Source organism: Rhinopithecus bieti, unplaced genomic scaffold, assembly GCF_001698545.2.
Source record: "Rhinopithecus bieti isolate Rb0 unplaced genomic scaffold, ASM169854v2 scaffold_33330, whole genome shotgun sequence".
NCBI classification, from domain to species: Eukaryota; Metazoa; Chordata; class Mammalia; order Primates; family Cercopithecidae; genus Rhinopithecus; species Rhinopithecus bieti.
In genome coordinates this window covers 177642-199222 of record NW_016814059.1, presented here as the reverse complement: position 1 = coordinate 199222, position 21581 = coordinate 177642, and the positions used below count along the sequence as shown (strand labels likewise).

The window sequence follows — 21581 nt, the reverse complement described above, 5'->3', positions numbered from 1 at the left end:
AGTCCGGGGAGCAGGGGCAAGTCACATCCAGCACACCTGCGTGGGAGCGTAGTGGATGTGTTACCTCTAACATCTAGGCTTTAGGGGAGGCCAGAAGGAGAGAAGGGCCAAGAGGCATCAGGTGAGGAAGGCTTGCTTGGGTGGGCTGGGGCGGGGCAGAAGCTGACCTTAGGGTGTGAGCAGGTGAGCTCAGCCTGTGTAAATGGATGGCACCCAGCGGAAACAAGGTAAGGAGGCTGAGGCAGTTTTTCCATTGTGGACGTCTTTTATTGTGTTTAGGGACCCACACGATGCTGACTAGAGAGAGGTCGACAGACACGGACAACACCTGGGTCGCTACACGGAGCCCCTCCCCAGGAGGCGATGGGGAAGCCGCCCTCCTTGTCCCTCCCCAGGAGGCGATGGGGAAGCCGCTCTCTGTGCTGACTGCAGCGGCCAGAAGGCGATGGGGAAGCCGCCGTCTGTGTCCCTCCCCAGAAGGCGATGGGGAAGCCGTCCTCTGTGCTAAATGCAGCTGCCTGGCAGTTCACAGGCTGACGGCTCCCACTGAGCATCACACTGCAGCCCCTGGAGCCCACGTCCACTTGCAGAGAACAGCCATGACCGGCCCTGCACAGACCCTGCCCTTGGGCAACACACAGGCAGGCCCACCGACTAGAGGCACAAATTCAAACTGTGGCATCCACCTTCCTGTCAGTGGCAGAGGGCAGCGTGCCGTGGAAAGCAGCTTTTGGCCAACATCCTTCACTCAGTATTGCTAATTATTCTTGTAAACAAAAACTGCAGTATCAGCAGACAGGTTTGCAGATACTGCATTCTTGAATTTGTTTTGATTCACAGGTAAATATGATTTTAAAAAGCCATTCCCAAACATAGAAACTGTTGTTACTGATGTGACATGCACCTGAGAGAAATAAAATTCCAATGGGGTCCCTTCCTGGAGGTCATGGCTCAAGGCCAGGCAGAGTGTGGTCTGCAGGCTGCCTGCGTGGGGGCTCTGCATGCGTCCTGGGGTAGTACATGCTCCTGCGGGGCCCTGCATGCGTCCGGGAATAGGACATGCTCCTGCCAAGGCTTTCCCTACACTGAAAGGACCCACAGGCTGCCCAAGTGGCAGTAGCCTGAGCTGGTTTCAAGGAGTTTTATTTCTCTCTGCTACAAGAACATAAACAGAATTTCCTGGTGAGACGTACCAGGACCCCTGTCCTCCAATGCCTCTGAACAGACTGCGATGTGTCAACTGAATGCTCAGTTTACAGCCTCTGCTGGGAGCCACGCGTCAGGAAAGGACTTGGCGTGAATCTGTGGTTTCCTCCATTTCACCTTCTGCACAGCTAAACCAAGCGGAACACTTGGCTTTTTAATATGGGCAAAGTAAATGGTCTAGGAAGCTACTGTGAGCACAGGGATTCTTGGATTCTCAGCACAGGTGCGTCTACAAGGATCGTGATCCCCGCCTGAGAACACAGTGCCCCTGGGGCAGCCTCGGAGCCAGGAGCAGGGAGCAGGGAGGGAGGGAGCCAGCCTCACACAGACGGCATGAAGTTAGACATTTTTCTGCCCTGCAGGGACGGGAATGGGGTGGACCTCACTGCACAGATCTACGTCTTTATTACAGCAACACAAGACACGGCGAGGTGCGCTCCCGGCACGGAAAGGCGTAAACAGTCAGAAGAGAGGAGTCTTCTGCTTGGTTGGTTGTGTTTTCAGTAGAGGTTGAAGAGTAGAAGTTGCCCTCCTTTCTCTTGAAACTCAGATTTCCTTGGCTTGTTCGTGTCTCTCCCATCGCGGGATGACTTCCCGGGGTCTTCGTCTCTGCTCCCTCTATACCTTGAGCCAGTGGCGGAGCTGGAAAGAAAACAGGTTTATTCCGAAATGGAGAGTGTGGCTGCTGGGAGAAGGGCAGCCCTGGGGCGATGCCCCGTCTTGTGGCTAAGAGCAGCTGAAGGCAGTGAGCAGCCTGCAGCCTCCTGGCCACGTGCCCTGGGAAAGGGGGAGGCTCGTCAGGGGCCTGGACCAACACGCCCCTGACGGGTGCCAGGGATCTGATGCCTCACTCAAACTTCTATAAATCAATGATTACTTGATTTTTTAAAAAGCCGTGAGACCGTGGTTGCCGTGGTGGCCGTGGTGGCCTCTGGGGCATATTGATCAGCTGCTGAGTCTGAGAGATGCCGGGCACCCTCAATCCGAGGCTGGTTCCAGATTGTACCCCAGCGACTTGGGTGTGACGTGGTGATGTCACCTCTCCCCCAGGTCGCCCCACCTTCCCGGGGGCCTCAGATGCTCCATCCAAGTGACACGCTACCTCTGCAGCTCCGTCTTGCTCTCTGCGACCCGGGCGGGTGCAGGAGCAGGGTGTCCTGACGGCTCAGGGACTGATGACATAGACAAGAGCAGCTATTTAGACCGCCAGCAAATGTCATTGCCTGCTATTATGCAGCCGTTAGTTCAGCCTATTTGTGAGCACAAGCCCCTCGATAACACTCAATAGCAAGAAGTGTGCTTCATAAACATTTCCAAACAGGGGCACACAGGGCTTGCTTCTGACAAAACCGTGCCAGCCATGGAAAGCCACTGAAGCTACCACTGGCCACGTCACAGCTTCCTCCGGCCCCTCCACTGAAAGCCTGCAGGGACCTCCTCAGCCTGGGTGGGATCACACTGCAGGCCAGGGGTCTACCGGGGGCCTGGAGCAGCCACAGTTGACGCCAGCACAGGCAGCATCCAGGTGCAGCTCGGGGCTCAGTGAAGGAAGCTGGGGCAGGGAGCCCGGCCAGGACCCACAGCCAGGGGTGGCCCAGTGGCCAGAGCCCTAGAGCAGAGGTTCTGGGTGGCAGCCCCACTTCAGGCCAGCGATGAAGGAGCCATGCTTGGGACTCCAGCTGTGAGCCCCGTGCCCCCGGGTGAGGCAGCTCTCTGCCCTGCTCTCTGACAGAAGCAGAAGGTTCCCCTCTGGAAGGAGGTGTGCTTGGGGGCTCCCAGATTCCCACAGATTAAGATGAAGCCATAAATGTAAAATAAAGACTAGAAACAGAAGACAGCAGCCCACTCTAAGTGAGTCCCCAGAAACCAGACCTCAGTTTGATCCCAAAGGACTGGAGCTGTTGCAACAGATTATAGGATGGCCACATAGGGGACCCTTGAAAAAGTGACACACGCACATCACAGTGATGAGAATTTCACAAGAAACAGCAGAGCACACGCAGCTTCCAGAGATGAAGTAGAAAAGAGAATGGCTGGGATGCTGAACCGGGGCAGGGCAGTGGGAAGCGGAGCGTCCATAGCTGAGCTATGGTTTGTTTACGTGACAGACGGTCAGGGACCAGTCACAGCAGGCGAAGCGTAGCTATGGACACGGACATTTCTGGCCTAGACAGAATAACAGGGATCGAATTTACTGTACTGTCCGAAACAACCCCCAAATAAACAAAACACATGCACCAATGGCCTTCCAGACTGTGGACACCAGACCATAAGGGTCAGTGGTCCCTGAGGGAAGTCAACAAGGAGCTCCCCCTGCCACCCTGCTCGCTGTCTCGAGGGAGTTTCCAGATTGCAGCACAGCGAGGGTGCAGCATGGTGCACTCCCTGGGTTGAGAGGCTGGAAAGGAGAGCGAGGGAAATGGAGGTGGCTGCAATTTGCAGGCCAGAGCACCAGAGAGGAGGTGGCCACACAGAGAGAAGACCCGGGACAATGGCCCAGGACCCCCGCTGAGGGTTCAGTCGAGCACACCCGCTGTGTATGAGGAGGCTGGGGAGAGAACCGCGGACAGGACCAGAGGGAACCACCTCTGATGCCCACACAGGGCTGGGCACAGTGCCTGCTCCCCCAGCCAGGAGCAATCACGACTCTCAGGGATTTGCATGGAGTGTGCACAGGGTCTTGCTTCAGTAGGGGTTGGTTAGGGCTACACCAAATGCTGAAGCCAAATAATACACTTTTTAGGAACCTAGGAATATCTAGAGATGTAACAAATGAAATTGTAAGAATGGCAAAGGAAAGATCAAGCTAGACTCAGAGACAGATGGGTGCAGGGCAGGCTGTTTCCACAGTGTCTGCTTTTCCTGCTGTGGGCTCACAAGGCTCTGTTTGTTGTGTGGACAAATTAATAATTTTAAAATGGCCACATGTGGATTAATGATAAGACTGTGCTACTCAACTGTGCACCTAAGATTCGAATGAAAACAGAATCTAGGCCGGGCGCGGTGGCTCAAGCCTGTAATCCCAGCACTTTGGGAGGCCGAGACGGGCGGATCACGAGGTCAGGAGATCGAGACCATCCTGGCTAACACGGTGAAACCCCGTCTCTACTAAAATACAAAAAACTAGCCGGGCGAGGTGGCGGACGCCTGTAGTCCCAGCTACTGGGGAGGCTGAGGCAGGAGAATGGTGTGAACCCGGGAGGCGGAGCTTGCAGTGAGCTGAGATCCGGCCACTGCACTCTGCACTCCAGTCTGGGCGACAGACCGAGACTCCGTCTCAAAAAAAAAGAAAAGAAAAGAAAAGAAAACAGAATCTAAGTGAGGTAAGAGACCTGGAGGACCCGTGGCAAAGTGGATACACTGGAGCCTCATGACAGAAAACACAGAAAGGCAGAAGGCAGAAGGCAGAAGGCAGAAGGCAGAAGGCAATCTTTCAACGTGTGGCTGCAAAATTCACAGAATGACAAGATTTGTGAATCTGCAGATCTCGCTACACAACATATCCAGAGAGGATAAATAAAAAGAAACTCAGGTCCCGACACTCCACAGGGAACCCACAACACGGAAATTACAGGAAACTTGGCCGTGTGCAGGGGTGAGGACAGAGCTCACCACAGGGCAGGCTCACAGGTGCACACATCTCAGCACAGCCACGGAACACTGCCTCCAAAACGCAGAGATAGTCACCGTCGGCCTGGACCCCTGAGCCCACGGCAGTGCTTTCGTGAATGACAGCAGCATAAAGACGTTCCCAGACACCAATAGTGAGGGAGGTTAGCAAGAGACCTCCTCACAGGAATGTCCGAAGGATGCTTTTTGAAAAGCAAGAAAATAGTCCTAGAAGAAAAGAAGTCGATAACAAAAGTATGGAAACCAATAAACACCAAGCATGCACATTAGTCCAAGGAACAGGATGAGTCCATACAAAATAGTAATAGCAACGAGAACAGTAACAGTGTCTAATAACAGTGGGTTAAAAAGTCAGAAATAGTTCTGAGCAATCATGGCATATTCATCAGTAGGAGGAAGATTTAAGTCCTCGTAATGGGATGGGGTTAAAATACGGTTTAACTGTAGAGTTTAAGTGAAATATGTATGGTACAACCTCAAGAGTAGCTATTAAAGGAATAGAATAAGGCCAGGCACAGTGGCTCATGGCTGTAAACCCAGCATTCTGGGAGGCAGAGGTGGGCAGATCACTTGAGGTCAGGAGTTCGAGACCAGTCTGGCCAACATGGTCAAACCCTGTCTCTACTAAAAACACAAAATTATCCAGGTGTGGTGGTGGGCGCCTGTAATCCCAGCCATTGAGAGGCCAAGGCAGGAAAATCACTTGAACTCGGGAGGTGGAGGTTGCAGTGAGCAGAGATCACACCACTGCACTATAGCCTGGGTGACGGAACAAGACTCCAGCTCAAAAAAAAAAAAAAAAAAAAAAGGAATAAAGTATGTAAGTTCTAAGCAAGTAGAGAGAAATAAACAGAAAATAAAATGAGTGAACCAAGAAAGAAAATCAGTCTATAAAAGGCAATAAGGGAGAAAAATAAACACTAAAAATGGGACAAATAGACTAGAAAGATAGTAGAATCAAGTTCAAATATATCAATAATCACAACAAATGTAAATGGATTAACCTGCCCAATTGTCAGAGTAAAAGATTCTAGGTATATTCTGGGTTTGCAAAAGACACTTAAATCTTAAGATCACTGCAAAGGTGAAAGTTAACAGATTGCAAAAGATATTTCAGGCAAACTCAAAAGACACCTGGTGCAACTGTATTCATCCCAGACAAGTCAGACTTTAAGACCAAAAGCATCATTAGGGGGTGAAGATGCGTTCATGTCAGCAGGAAGAGATGGTCATTTCAGACATGGATTAACCTCAGAAAACAGCCTCAGACTACAGAGAGCAAAACAAATATACTATCGAGGAAGAACATGCCACAGGCATCTCTTAGTTACTCATGGTCAAGCACCCCTAAAATTGACAAAGTGTAGACGATGTGGGTAACACGATATATAAGCCTGCTCAAATGGACAGAAGCAGAACTGTGTATTGACAATTAGAGAATAGCACATTCGTCTAAAAGATGTGCAACGTTTACCAAAGTTGATCAGGTGTAAGGACCTAAAGAAGTCTCAATACATTTTATTTATTTGTTTGTTTGTTTGTTTATTTATTTATTTATTTATTTATTTTGAGACGGAGTCTTGCTCTGTCGCCCAGGCTGGAGTGCAGTGGCCGGATCTCAGCTCACTGCAAGCTCCACCTCCCGGGTTTACGCCATTCTCCTGCCTCAGCCTCCCGAGTAGCTGGGACTACAGGCGCCTGCCACGTCGCCCGCCTAATCTTTTTTTTTTTTTTTTTTTGTATTTTTAGTAGAGATGGGGTTTCAGGGTGTCAGCCAGGATGGTCTCGATCTCCTGACCTCGTGATCCGCTCGCCTAGGCCTCCCAAAGTGCTGGGATTACAGGTGTAAACCACCATGCCTGGCCAATACATCTTAAATAATAGGTATCATGTGTGTTTGAGAACAATGAAATTAATTTGGAAATTAAAACCAAAAAGATGAGTAAAACATCCCCATATATTTGGCAATTTAAAAACAGATTTTAAGCAAGTTATGAGTTGACAAATTCACGATGGAAATTAAAATATACTTAGAACTAAAATATAAAGAAAAATGCTATGTAAAAAAATGTGGAATGCAGCACATGGAGTATTTTGAGTGAAATTCATAGCCTTGAGTGCTTACATTAGAAAATAACAAAGGATGAAAATTAATAATCTAAAGTCCACATTAAAAAGTTAGCAAAACTACAACAGAGTAGATCCAAGAAAAGCAAAGGAAGAAATGATAGAAACAGTAGCTGAGATTAATGCGACAGGACACACAGCAAGAATCCCACATGAGGTCAAATTTGGGTATCTGAGAAGACTAGCAAGATCCTATACAAAGTGTAAGACCCCCAGGTATAGGACGCTCAGAGGAGAGACGCTCTGGTGGAGCTGGACCGGAGGCCAGTGGAGAGGGGCTGGCAGCCCCTAGACGGATGGGGTGGGATGCCTGGACACTCCTCCTGTGTTTGGAGCAGGCAAGTCACTGAGAGGACAGAGGAAAGGGTGCCAAGGGAGGGAGGCAGAGCCCACACCTGACTTGCAGGGAGGAGGAACAAGCTGGGCAGATAGATGTGTGCCTAGAGGTGACTTCTCCCCACTGCCTCCTGGCCTGTTCCCTGCTCAGCGTCTTGTTCTGCCTGACATCACCCCCCACCTCCCAGGCACACGGTGCCCCCTCCCTTTGCCTGCATCCTTGCTCCTGCCCCATGTGCAGGTCCATGCTGGGCTCCTCAGGCGTGAGCTCATGAGACCCCTGCTGGGAGAACTGTTTACGAGGACGAGGTGCAGAGAGGTGGCCAGAGGGAAGAGGCAGGTCCGAGGTGGGGGCCGCGGTGCCCTCCACACTACGACCTTCTCTCCCCTTTGCTGTGCATTGGACTCTGCTGTCGGCATTAGGCTGACTTTAGTGTCTGGAATCAGGTCGGAGCTGAGGCTGCTCTGGGGTGGAGGAGGACACTGCCACAGGCCCAGGGCACAGCCCAGGCTCCTCTCCTGCTGGCCAGCTCTGTGATCTTGGGCACATTCTGGGGCCTCTCTGGGTCTCAGGGACCCTTGTATAGAGAGAGTGGTGGGCTGCCTCTTAGGGTTGTGGGAGTAAAACCACATCAAGTGTTTACTCTGTGCCCCGGGAATGCACCTGCTCCACGGCGTGCCATGAACATGTGCGCACACACCTGGAGGGCTCCCAGGGTGCAGGAAACACCTGGCGTGACCATCTTCTCACTTGAAGCCCGCCCCAAGCTCCCAGGCCTGTCCCAGCCCCTCCAGGGTTCCCTGTGGCTCCCTATGGCCAGGCCCAAGCCTCCCCTCCTGGCACTGTCCCTCGTGCCCCCATGAGGTGGGCGGGTCCCTTGCTGGTCCTTAAGCTGGCTCAGCTGGCCCCACAGGGGGCTGCTCCCATGGTCTGGGACATGCCCAGGTCTTTGCAAGAACCATGCGTGCAGACACACCTCCCGGGGCCCCCGCGTCTTGCGCCCTTCGTCCCAGGTGCACGTCTCCATTGTCACCTGCCACCGCCGGTGGCCTGTCCTCATAGAGCACATGCTGGCTGAGTAAATGAATACCATCTACACCAGCCTCGTCTACACCAGCCTCGGAACCCTCTGGGGGCTAAGAACACCGAGCTTGGGATCATTCTGAATTCCCCTGAGAGAGGCCCAGCGGGGACTGCGACCTCACCGTGAACTGGCGCACCTCCCCTCTGTCCACCAGCTCGCGGTCCTTCTCGGGCGCGATGGCGTAGGCCAGTTTCTGAAAGAGAAGGAGAGTGCGGGGGCCAGTGCAGACCAGCACCCACCGCCAGCACCCACCACTGACTCACACTGCCAGGACCCTCACCTGCCAGCACCCTCACCACCAGCCCTCCTCACCTGCCAACGCCCACCCGCCGGCGTCCACACCACCAGCACCCACCACTGACTTAACACTGCCAGTGCCCACACCGACCAGACAGCGGTCAGGCCCAAAGCCGACATCCTGGCAGTCCCATTAAAGTCTAGTGCAGAGCAGGACATCAGCATTTGAGCCCTCGCTTGAAATAAAACATGGTCCTGGAGATGGCCCTTGTCTCTAAGTCATCACATGTGCCGGGCTCTGAGTAAGAAAGTGCTCACACCCTTGGCCGGGCGCAGTGGCTCAAGCCTGTAATCCCGGCACTTTGGGAGGCCGAGACGGGCGGATCACGAGGTCAGGAGATCGAGACCATCCTGGCTAACACGGTGAAACCCCGTCTCTACTAAAAAATACAAGAAAAAAACTAGCCGGGCGAGGTGGCGGGCGTCTGTAGTCCCAGCTACTCGGAGGCTGAGGCAGGAGAATGGCGTAAACCCGGGAGGTGGAGCTTGCAGTGAGCTGAGAACTAGCCACTGCACTCCAGCTCGGGCGACAGAGCAAGACTCTGTCTCAAAAAAAAAAAAAAAAAAAAAAAAAAAAAAAAAAAGAAAGTGCTCACACCCAGGTGGGCTGCCTCGGGGCCACCTGCAGCTGACATGTTCCAGGAGCACTTGCTTTTTGTCACCTGCAGCTCCTGGGAGAGTGAATGCGGGACCTGCCTTTCTTTCACTGCCTGCTGCGGCAGCTCCTGGGGCCTGGATGGCACCAAGTCCTCCCAGAGCAGGCGGCATCTTCAGGAGCTCACACTCGGAGACCTGGATGCTTGTGTCCGGATCTCTGAGGCCAGATGACCTCTCCCAGGGACCCCTGTGTGTGGCTCCACCCCATGTCATCACCACAATTCCACTTGTACCTGGCTCAACTGCTGAGGTTTTACTTAGCTTATGTTCAGAGTTTGGCTGTGTGAGGGGTAAGGGCACTGGCTATTCAGGCCCACCAGGCTGCAGGCGTCCTCCAGCTCTGTGCTGACCTGGGCCCCGCCTCCCAAGTCCATCCAGCCTCCCAGAGGAGCTCTCTCCCTGCAGGGACTGCCTGGCTGCCTGCTCTTCCCCTGCGCTGGGTCCTGGCGGGTCAGTGCGTGGGGGTCTGAGAGGGACTGTCCACAGCAGGGTGTCATCAGCTTTCCTAGGGCCATGGCAGCCCCAGAGCCCCTCCCATTCCACAGAAGCCCCCAGCCACACACTGTGCTTTGCCTGCACTGGACCCTGGCCTGGCCGGGCTGCTGGAGAGACGGGCTCAGTGCCAGCCTGGCAGCACCTGCGCATGTCTGAGCCCAGGGGACACCGTGTGGCCCTAAGGTGGGATCCTTGAACACAGCAGGTGCCACTCTAGGGTTTTGCTGCCCAGGGCCAAGCCAGTTCTTTCTGAGAAAGGCTGGGATTTAAGGAAGCAGCTTCTGGGAGCTCCCGGTGGTGGGCTCTCAGGTGAGGGCAACCCTCTTCCAAGGAAGGCGTGTCTTTGTCTCTTCTGGGAACCACAGAGCCAGAGTGTTAAAGGAGGACCCCGTGACTGGTCCACCTGCCTCCTCCACACAAAGGTGGCAAAACCAAGCAGAGGAAAGGAGCTGCGTGTCAGGGACTCCACAGAGCTTCCTCCACTGCCTGGGGCTCCAGCTGCCCCTGTTCAGCCAAAGTGGGGCTTGGCCCTGGGGGGCCTAAGTCACCCCTGATTCTACCGCTCTCAGATGGCTGCTGTGTCCGCCCCACCACACACCATAGTGTGTAGGCATGCATGCACTCAGTACACACAAACACTCAGACACGCATGTGAGCACAGACCCAGGTGCACACACACGGGCACATGGAGACAGCACATACAGACGGATATACAGTGGACATACACACAGGTACATATACACACAGGTACATGCACACACAGATACATGCACACATAGACACACACACGTGGACATACATAAAGACACACACATGAATACACATATGTATACATACCCATGGACACAGGCGTGCAGGTGGACACACACACACACACTGTTATGGTGGCCACTTCCAGTCTCCTCCTCTTGGTCACAGATGACCCAGGCAGGTGAGGACTGGGGCCGTGGACACCTTTCTGGTGGCCTCGCACTCAGGTGAAGGCGCCGCGTCCAAATACCCACCTCTCGAAAGGACCCAGGCAGGCTGCAGAACTTGTAGGCTGCATAGATGGGCACCATGGCCATGGAGGACGTGGCGATGACCCAGCCCAGCGCATTGGCCCAGTCGGGGAAGATGTAGGCTCCGTAGTGGGGGGGCCTGAAGGTCACGATGCTGACCACGACCACGAACTGAAACCAGCAGACACAGGTCAGGCAGCTCTCAGCCGGCGGTGCCAGGACAAAGCAGGGATGGGGCAGGTACTTCATGGCAGAGGGTCTCTCAGCCCCTACAGCTGTGCACGTGCAGAACCCGGCCAGGCCTGCAGACATGGCAGCTGGGCATCCCAGGCAATCCATGTCCTCCTGAGGCATGATCTAGCCTGTCCTGTCCTATCCTGTTCCCTCCCCTCCCCTCCCCTCCTGCTTCGTCCCCTCTTCTCCCCTCCCATCCCATCGTGTCCTATCCCATCCCATCCTGTTCTATTACACCAGATCCTGTCCTATCCCATCCCATCCCATCCCATTCCTTCCTGTTCTATCCCACCTTGTTCTATTCCTTGCTTGAAATCACAACAAACACAAAACTGGCCACCAGCCAGTCCACTGAATCTATGATCCATGGCCTGAAGACACAACTGTGACCCATGCGGGACCACCCTAGGGCCACCCGGGCTCCATATCTCTACTCTTTCTACAAGCAAATCTGATGAAGTCACAGACCTGTCTCAGAACCACCACCACGAAGGTGCACAGAGGGTGGGATGGGTGCCACTCGGAGGGCAGCTTCCCCCTCTCCAGAGGCTTCTCCTGAGGCAGCTCATGCATTTGTTCCTCCACTCCACAAACATGCACCGCCATCTAAAAAGATCCTCCATGTGCCTCCACATGCACCGCACGCCTGAATGTGTTCTGTGCACCCACATGTGTACTGCATGCCTACACGTGTGTTCTGTGTACCTGAGTCCTTCCCAAGGAGACAAGGGAAGCTCTGTTAGATATGGTTTATGATGTAGCTTAAAATGCATTTTTTTCCAAATTGTCCATTTTTCCTCAATTTCAGAAAAGTTAAAACATCCAAGCCTTGCACCCAAAAAGCATGTTGGATGTGTGTCTCATGCCAGTCTCAGCATCTTCTTCACGTGCTGCTTCTAGCCACCCGCAGGTTTGGAGCCGGGTAGCGAAGGACTGGGATGGGGGTTGGGGTTGTGTCTGTCACGTGACTAAGGCCAGGGTGGGCAGCCATCTGGCGAGCAAAGCCAGCGTCCTGGAGCATCTGGGATTGGGGGGCTGCCTCCGCTGCACAGAAAGCCCTGAGCATGCTTTAAAGAGCCACGCGTGCGTCCCTGGACATGTTGGTCTTGCATATCTGACATGTAGGTATGGCTGTAACGTGCTTTCTTGTACTGTTCAACTTCTCGCTAGATACCACTTTTCTTAGAAAGAACTATGCCTCCCCAGGCCACAGTCTGCCCATGTGAGTTGCCTTTGCTTCGGCATAATTTCCCTTTAGCAGTGCTGCGGCGTCATCAGCCACAGAGTCATCTGAACAAGTCTGCAGCGTGTATACCCCTTACAACCAGAGGCCAGCACACGCCAGAGGGCAGGGGACTATGCCACAGCCTGAAGAAACAGATGATAATACAGACATCGTTTTTCTGCTAAAATCAAAACTTCATAGGAATTGCACTGTAATACTAAATATAAAATGACATAGAGCAATGAAATGGTCGTGTTTCTCTCAAGTTGGCAAAATGAAGTCCTGTTTCGTATAGTTTGTAGGTTTTTCTAAAACTGTACAGCATGTGTTTCTGTATGAAGTTCAAAGATTTAGTCTAAGACCAGTAGAACATTTTATCTCCTAAGATCGAGGTCAGCCCTCTGGGTGTTAAGAGGAGACACCCCCTGAAGGGGAGCCGACGTCCTCATGCAAAACAGCTGTTTCAACTAAAGGCCGGGGGGAGAGCGGGAGGTGGGCAGGGGCTGACTTTCCGGGAGGTGGGCAGGAGGCTGACTTTCCCGGAGGGCTTCCTCAGTTTCCCCTCTGAACAGCCGTGTAGTCTGGGTCCTGTTAAAAGGCTGCCCGGTACATCCAGGAGCCTTCAACAGAGGCCTCACGAGCGCAGTTAACTGGACTTGGGACACTTACGTACAGTCATGCCATGCGGCCTGGAGCTCAGATATGGTGGAATTTCTACAAGATGCCAGGCGGCTTCTGTCACACTATGTTGAGCTTTTACTGGATAGGGCCTGTCTCTCATCTCTTTCCCGTACCCTGGAACCTCTCTGCTTGCAACTACGGGGCTGTCCCACCTGCTGTGTGCAGGTGACGAGGGGTCTCCACGCACGCAGGCCCTGCTGACCCCGGGGCCAGCCTCGGTCCATGAGAGGGTGCGGCCTGAGTCCCCTGCCCTGTTCCAGGCCCCACCTCGTGCCTGCTGGACTCGGGAGGTGCTTCTCTCTGTGAGCAGCTCACAGACGCTCTGCTTAGACCTGGACAGTTCTTAGGTCTCCTCCCAAACCAGGTGGCACAGCTTTGCTTTGTGAGCCTCTGGGCCTCTGTGGTTCAGCCAGGGAAGCACTGCAGGCAATCCCTAATGGATGGGCGTGGCCACGTGCCAACAAAATTCTATTTACAAACACGGCCTGGCCCGGTGGGCCCTGACTCAGCGGCCCGGCCCAGATGATAGATGTAAGTGCCTACTGGACTCAGTGATGCTGCTGAGCCAGAGGGAGGCAACGGGACAGCGCCAAGGCCCCTGCTGAGCCAGAGGGAGGCCTGCGTGAGAAACAAGACAGGGCCGAGGTCCCTGCTACTCTCAGGGTCTCCAGCACTCGGCATCCTCTGTCCCCGCCACCCCGGAAGCTCTAACTTCAACCTTGATCCTCACAGGTAGAGGTGAGTGGATGGCCAGACTCACCTCCAGCTTCCCCTCCCAACACAGCGGCACAGCCCAAGTGCAGGCCTCACACGGACTGTGGCAGGGGTCCAAGACCACCTGGGACCACACCTGAGGTTTTTTTGGTGGGTCTAGAGGGGAGGGCGGAAGGCACCTTCAGGAGACTAGAGATGAGTTCGGGGACCGGCCTGCCCTTCCGGGCCGAGTCCTGAGGCCTCTGACTCCAGCCACGGTGAGCTCAGTCTCAAAGCAGCCTTTAGGGGCCCACCCCAGGCCCTGCCCGCAGCCTCCTGTGCACACAGTTTGCCCAAGCAACGACCCATATGCGGGCGCTGGACCTCGGGGCAGGTGCCAGAGTGGGGGCAGTGGGCAGGGGGAGGGGCAGGTGGCCCGAGATCCCTTACCAGGAGGAAGCAGGGGCTGACCAGCTTCCAGCACAGCCGCCAGTACAGGCTGGGCCGCTGCCCGGTCATCTGCTGGATGTCATCGCTGAACTGCCCGACGCCTGAGGGGAGAAGAGGCAGCATCAGCGCCCATCAGGGCAGTGCATTCCCCTGATGCTAGACACACGTGGGGGTCCTTGCTGACCCCCAAGCGTCCCACCTACCGGCCCCAGGCTCGGGCTGCACCCAGCCTCCTGTGGAGGGGGCCGGGCCACACCCCAGCCCACTGGGTGCCTCACTGACGGGTGGGAGCCCACATGCCCGCTCCACCCTGGAGACCCACCAGGAACAGCCGCATCCCCACAACAGCCCCTCAGGTCCTCCTCCTCATCCCACGGCTCTCCCTGCCTCCCTCTGCCGCCGGTACTCCTTGTTCACTTAAAAAGATTGTGGCAAAATACACATAACATAAAACTTCCCATTTTAGCCATTTTTATGTGTAGAGTTCGTAATGTACTAATACATTCACATACTGTGTAACTATCACCACCACCATCTTCAGAACTCCATCTTCCAAAACGAAATTCTGCCCCCATGAAACGCCAACTCCTCCTGACCCCAACCCCGCCAGGCCCCGGCCCCATCTGCTTTTGTCTGAATGAATGTGACTCCTGAGGGAACCTCCCATCAGTGGAGTCACGCAGCACGGGGCCTCTGCGACTGGCGTACTCCCTGGAGAGTGTCCCTGAGGCCACCCAAGCTGCAGCCCACCTCAGCATTTCCTTTCGTTTTACGGCCGAATCATATGCTGTCCTATAAGTATACCGTCACTGTGTCTTCAGAAAAGCTATTTCTAGAAACATAATAAACATTTTTTTTCTCCCCAAAAGCGAGTACCAGCAGTCCGCTTTAGAAAGGCCTATTTTTCTTTCACTGGTATCATCTAACTTCTAGGAACTGACCATATCTCTCCCCCCAAATCTGGCCTGGTCTGTGACTTGTGTGCCCGCAGCTGATCTGCTGAGATCTGGGGCAAGTCTTGCAGTCGTCCTGTGTTCCCTCAGAAAGAAGCCCCCACGCCGAATCCCCTCTTCACACCCCCCCGGCATCCAAGCTCTGGACATGAGTGATGGACGTGGGAGGCAGCGGGGATGCAGAGAGGTGAGGCTAGAAGCAGCCAAGGAGGGCGTCCCCAAGGCCCCTCAGCCCCCAGACCCTTCCTCCCCGGCCCCTGCCGGAGCGGGAGTCATCAGCTCCAAGACCTACAGGACTGCATCAGGCTGGAAGCCCAACATATTCCGACGCAGCTTATTAGAGCACAGATTTTGTTTCATTTAGATGAGGGGGGTGTGGATTTCTCTTTGGAAAAATAACACAGATCTCGGTCTCCGGAGGCTCAGTTCACCAGGGCCAGCTTCTTCCCATCTCCCGTGGTTCCAGAGGCCATGGCGCTGGTGAATTCGAGGCACTTTCTCCCTTCCTCTGTGAAGGTCTATGTTTTGTTCAGGGAACATGATAATGAAAGCGATAGACAAAGTATTGATTCCAGGCACCCGTGAAAGTACAACGACGTTGATATTTCCCTTTTCTGTAGAGCAACACTGAAAACCAGCACTGAAAACAACGTTCTCAGAATAGGAGCTATTTCTCCTATTTGTCTCAAAGCCAGGGCGTTTATCTGGCTATAAATTCCATGGCTCTGCGGCAGAGAAAATGACCCCCTTGTTTGCAGGTGACCTGGGCGTCCTCCAAAACCAGGGCTCAGGCAGCACCACAGATGTTCAGCCGGATCCCCACATTTTTTTTTTTTTTATTTTTTGAAACGAAGCTTCACTCTGTCTCCCAGGCTGGAGTGCAGTGGCACAGTCTCGGGTCACTGTAACCTCTGCCTTCCGGGTTCAAGCTGAATCATATTCTGTCGTAAGTACACCATCACTGTGTCTTCAGAAAAGCTGCAGCCTCCTGAGTGGCTGGGATTATAGCCGTGCGCCACCACGCCCGGATAATTTTTTTTTTTTTAGTAGAGATGGGGTTTCACCGTGATGGCCAGGATGGTCTTGATCTCTTGACCTCGTGATCTTCCCACCTTGGCCTCCCAAAGTGCTGGGTCACAGGTCACCGTGCCCAGCCTGCACATTCATGGTGAGATGCCCGGGTTCAGCCTTGCCACCTCCCTGGAAGCGACCTGGCCAGGTGAGTGGAGCTGGCACTCCAGCCCATTTTACAGAAGAGAGAACTGAGGGGAGTCGAGGTGACTTGTCCAGGTCAGCACACAGGGAAAGGGCAGCCCTGGCTCCAAGCTGGGTTTTCTGTTGCTGTTTAAACCCCTGGTGGACATCCCAGGACACAGCTGGGGCAGACCAATGGGCCGGCAGCTGCACCCGTTGGAGCACCTGTTGGAGGGCCGCCTGCTGGTCATCAGGCCCCGACTGCTCTGGGGCTCTGGTCAGCAGGGAAGGCCATGACGGCACCTTTGAAATGCACCATGTCACATCCCTGCTGAAACCCCCAGCATGGATCTGATCGTGTGGGATGGGCTCGCCAGTGCCTCTAGCGTGGAGGAGGCAGAAGACGCCCGGCCACTGTGAACACCTCTGACCACAGTGTGCGTCTTCTGGCTGCCATCCAAACTAAGCACCTCACTGATCCCATCAAAAGGACCAGGGCCAAGCCTCTCCCCTGTGCGGAGCTGTGATGATCACAACCCAGGCTTCCGGCAGCTGAAAGGTGTTTCCTCACAGCGGCTTTGTCAGAAGGGGAGTGGCACAGCCACCAAACAAGAGGGCGTTGGCCTGGCTACCTCCCCCCGTACTCACCGTAGAACCAGGCCACTCCGATGGCTTCAATGAGCACTCCAAAGAGGATGGACGTGCCAGCTGCAAAATGGTCCAGGAGTGTGAAGACATAGATGCCACCCTGGAAGAGAGGGAGCCTGTGGACCTGCAGAAGGACTTTCCCCAAAGGTAAACCTGGCCTGGGACTCACTGTGCACACAAATGGTTTCACTCAAAGGTAAACCTGGCCTGGGACTCACTGTGCACACAAATGGTTTCACTCAGTGCAAACTCTGGTTTGAGTCCCTAAAATTCAATCCACATGCAGCTTCTTAGGGCCACGTCTATTACAAAAAAAAATAAAAATGACCTCTCCTTTCCCTTCCCAGGGCTTTGTGTGCAATTAGAGATGGAAGCAACTGCACGTGGAACTTGGCAGTGCCTCCCTTGGAGAGGACGTGGCCTGGGCTCCCCCTCCCATGTAGATAGGCTCTGCTACCCCCACCCACGTACATGGGCTCTGCCACCACACCCCCAGCACCCCCCAGTCCCCAAACCCTAGAGGGAGGCAGCTTCCTGAAGCCTTGGGTGCTTCTGGGGGAGCTGTCCAGGTGCTGAAGTGACTCTGGGACCAAGCTCCCATGGGCAGTTCCCCTGTGCACTGCTGTGAGTCATTTTCTGGGGTGGGTGGGGAGTGCAGCTTCCTGAAAGTGCCGTGGTTCTGTCTGGCCTGACAGTCCCAGCCAGGGCACCCCGTGCCACGTGCTAAGGAGACATGACCAGGAGAAGGCGAAGCCGGCAAATGGTACGTACATTGGTGACACAGAACAGGGAGAGAAGGAAGGTCGCCAGGACGATGAAGAGCGTGAAGAGCTCACGGTGTCTGTGCAGCAGCTGGAACTCGTCGATGAGCCCGGTGATCACCGACTCCATACCGCCCATCTGCACACAGAGCACAGGGTTGGGCTGCAGGCTGGCAGCACTCCTGACTGCAGCCTGGGCCAAGATCTACTTGTCACCCAGGGAACGCACACCCGGAGATGGACATAGAACAGGGGCTGCGCAGCTGTCCAGGGTGCAGGACGCCTGGTAATGAGGACAGCTGTTGGTGAGGGCTTCTATGGTGGCATGACCACCCATAGGCAGGGGGTTTGCAGCCTTCTTCGAGTCTCGTGGGTGGGTAAGATTAAGATGCAGTGTGCCTAAAACAACGCCACCCTGTCCACTGCTGCTGCACAGGCTCAGCTCAGCCAGATTTTCCTGAGCAAGATGCGCCCCCCACACAAAGCTTCCGGGTGCACCTGGCCCGGTCATTGGCTACACCTTCTCGATGGAGCCTCCCAGCTCCAGGCATCCTCCTGTGGGATGCCATCCAGGCACCTGACTCCTACGTAGTGACCTTCTTCACCTTGCTCGGTCTCGGTCCACGCCCCCCCTTCATGCTCCCATGTCAGGAACACGAGGCCTGTGGTCAACCCAGGAGCTGTGGCTGAGCTGGATAGGATATGAGTGGGGGCCAGGTGCATGACCCGTGTTTATAAGGGAATGGATTCTGGGTTCTTCGGTCCCCAGCAGCTAACAGGGAAGAAGGAGCCTGAGAAAGTCCAGCAGGCCCAGGGCTGATCGAGGGCTCCACCTGCCACCCCCAGCAGCTGAAGTGCAGGGACCACACACAAAGCATTCAGGGCCAGGCCTGGGGTTGGTGGGTGCCAGGAACTTCTGTTGCCCTCCTTATTCCTCGTGGGGTTGCCGAGGGTTCCAGGGAAAGCCATGAGATATGAAGGACCTGCTGTGTGCCCTCCAAGGCCCCACCACTCTGGTGTCCTGAGCCAAGTCTTTGGTGGCTGGGGCCCTGCTGCACGTGCATGCATGTGTGTGTGCATGTGTGTGTTCCTGCATGAGTGCATGCATGCATGTGCGTGTGTGTGCATATGCGTGTGCATGTGTGTTCATGTGTGTGTTCATGTATGTGTGTGTTCATGTATGTGTGCACATGCATTCGTGTATGTGTGTGTGCATGCGTTCGTGTATGTGTGTGTGTGCATGTATGTGCACATGTCCAGGATCTGTAGGTGACTCAGGGCAGGGCACACGGGTACCCCAGAGTAGAGGGATAAAGGGAAAGTTAAACTCCAGTCACCACTCACCCCAGCCCCAAGAAAGGTCTCCCAAATAATCGCGGGGCTCGCCCAAGTTGAGCACAGGAGGTCTGGGGGCCATCCGTGAGCCCAGGGATCTTGCCTGGCCCTGGGAGGGCAGGGCCCCCTCGGGTGGAAGGAACCCAAGTGCCGAGGACAGGGCCGGGAGGCGAGGGTTACTCACAGCACTGTCGATACCCAGGGTAAGCAGCATGATGAAGAAGACCACGGCCCAGGCTGAGGACAGCGGGAGTGTGGCGATGGCCTCCGGGTAGATGATGAAGATCAGCCCCGGCCCTGAAACAGAACCCACCCTGCTTGCCACAGAGCCCATGCTGTGCTCTCCCACCCATCCTGCCCCCTCCCACCCCAAGAGATCAACATGGCCTGCCACAGGCCTGTAGAGACTAGGGCTGGTGCAGCCCTGCTGAAAAGCCTCCCTCCTGTGCATCCAGCAGACCTTGGCCTGGGACTCAGGAAAACGGAAACTCAGAACCGATCGGAGGGCTTTGGATCATGCCTACCACCCAGCAATGGAGCTCCTCCAAATTACCTGTGTCCTCGTGGGTTATGGGGGCGCTGGGAGAAGGAAGGGCAGAAACAAGGAGAGGGCAGGAGGGGTTTCCAGGCTGGTCCTGCCCTTCATCCCAGGGACACCTGCTAATGTCCTTCTAGTTAGTTTTTCCTGCACATATCATGTGATACGCACGCAGGCACATGCACGCACATATTTGTGCATTCAAACTCATCCATGCAAGAACACATCCACGTGCACACACACGAATAGATGCATGCACGGGCATGCACACACACACACACAAGAACACACACATCACACACGTCCACACTATTCAGTAGCCTAATTTCTAAATTTAGCAAAACATTAGGGATACGTTCCTGACCTCCGCCTTCCAGGCACACGAGGAAGCTGAGGTCCTCCCACCCTCCCGTGAGGTTAGACATGGCTGCCCTTGGCCAATGCGCTGTGAACCCACGATAAGCGGGTCCCTGTGAGTGAAGCTTGGTAGAGGAGTGTGTGGTTCCTTTACCACTGCTCCTGCCACGGCGTCCTGGAGGCCACGTGGAGACGGGCTCCTATCAGCTGGGGCCCTGAGGGCTCAGAGGAGCAGCACATCCTGACGGATACAGGGGCTCAGATGGTGGCTTCAAAGATAAGAGATACACCTGCAACCTTGCTATCCCTGCAAGCTAGGGGCACGCCAGGGTGAGGGCGGCATGGCCACGGCGGAGGAGGTGTCCACGGACAGCTCTCTGGGGAGCTGACGCATGCTTCCTGCTACCAGCAGGCAGACCTGGATGGAGGTGGAGGGGATGAGTGTGTGGCAGGCACGCGACCAAAGTCAACGCAATTTGGTCTCCGATGACCCCAAAGTGAAAACCAGTCCCACAGGCAATTGACCATTGACCGTTTCAGAAGCCTTGCATCCTCCACTGGCTGGCACCGTCTCCAGAGCCCAATCTGCCTGCAACAGAGTCCCCTGTCCTCAGCAGGTACGTGTCTGGCCCTAGCCTGCGAAAATAGGCCTGGGCCGGGTCTTTTAAATAATCAAAGGCCAGAGCCAGGGGCCGTTCCTAAAGGTCTTTCAGGGGCCTTACAGTCAGCCAAGCAGCGGGGTCAGACCTGGGCTCTCACAGCTCCCGGATACCCTGGTGGACAGGGACAGTGTCCACGTCGGGTGGGGGAGGCAGGCTTGCCTGAGACGTTCCGGGGCTTGGATGGTACCAGCCAGAAGCCTGGGAAGATATTCATCAGCTCGGGGAACGTAATGTCAACACCCTTGCCTTCGTTTCGGTACCTGAGTTAACATTTCACCTTGTTTTCTTGAGAATTACGCCTGTAAATGACATTTACTTTGCTTGTTATGAAATGCACAGAACATTCAACTTTATTTTCAGGGGTTAATAGAGGTTTCTGCAAACTATGCTAGTTATCATAATAAAGGGCAAAAAGAATGGAGAAAATGCATAAATGCGGCACCGAGTAAATTTCACTGCCCTGCATTTATATGCATGATGTTCCCTTTCTCTCGCTTTGACTGAATTTTTTTTTCCTAGAGGAAAGAACACAGGATTTGGAGGCCCACCTCTGAGCTGCGGCTCCAGCCCCAACCCAGGCTTTCTGTTGCAAGCACGGAGGGGCTTTCAGGTCTCCGAGCCTGTTCCTACCTGCGGTGCGAGGGTCCTAGTGCCTCCCTCTGTGAGACTCAGATGGGGTCAAGGCTGCCCCCGCTTGGTGCTTGTCGCTCCCTGCCCTCACTGAGCCCCAACACCCAGGCAGAGCTCAGTCAGCGACAACACCCACACCAGACAGGCTTTTCTGAGCACAATCATTCCTCACAAATGTAGCCTCCCCCGTCACCCCCAGCCCCGGAGAAGACAGTCCAGAGGAAGCAAGGATGGGGACGCAGGATGGGAGCCCACCCAAGCCAGGGGCCTGTGTCTGGAGAGAAAGGGCCTCCTCCACATCCGTGTGGCAGAGCAGGCCTGGAGGCAGGCGGGGGTTCTGCTGGCTGACAGAGACTGAGAAGCCTTGGGACTCCCTGGAGCTCTCG

The 21581-nt window shown here is 54.8% G+C and overlaps 1 protein-coding gene across 1 annotated transcript in view; it reads right to left on the bottom strand.

Moving 5' to 3' along the window:
- Positions 1-383: 383 nt before the first annotated feature.
- Positions 384-21581, bottom strand: part of SLC6A3 (solute carrier family 6 member 3) — a 53025-nt gene continuing 31827 nt past the window's right edge. The window contains exons 9-15 of the mRNA XM_017849553.1: positions 19193-19305; positions 17684-17812; positions 16913-17012; positions 14118-14218; positions 10838-11005; positions 8506-8577; positions 384-1848 (exon numbers count right to left, since the gene is read on the bottom strand). Coding sequence (XP_017705042.1) covers positions 1825-1848; positions 8506-8577; positions 10838-11005; positions 14118-14218; positions 16913-17012; positions 17684-17812; positions 19193-19305 — 707 coding nt within the window. The 3' untranslated portion in view covers positions 384-1824. The remainder of the gene's footprint in view (positions 1849-8505; positions 8578-10837; positions 11006-14117; positions 14219-16912; positions 17013-17683; positions 17813-19192; positions 19306-21581) is intronic.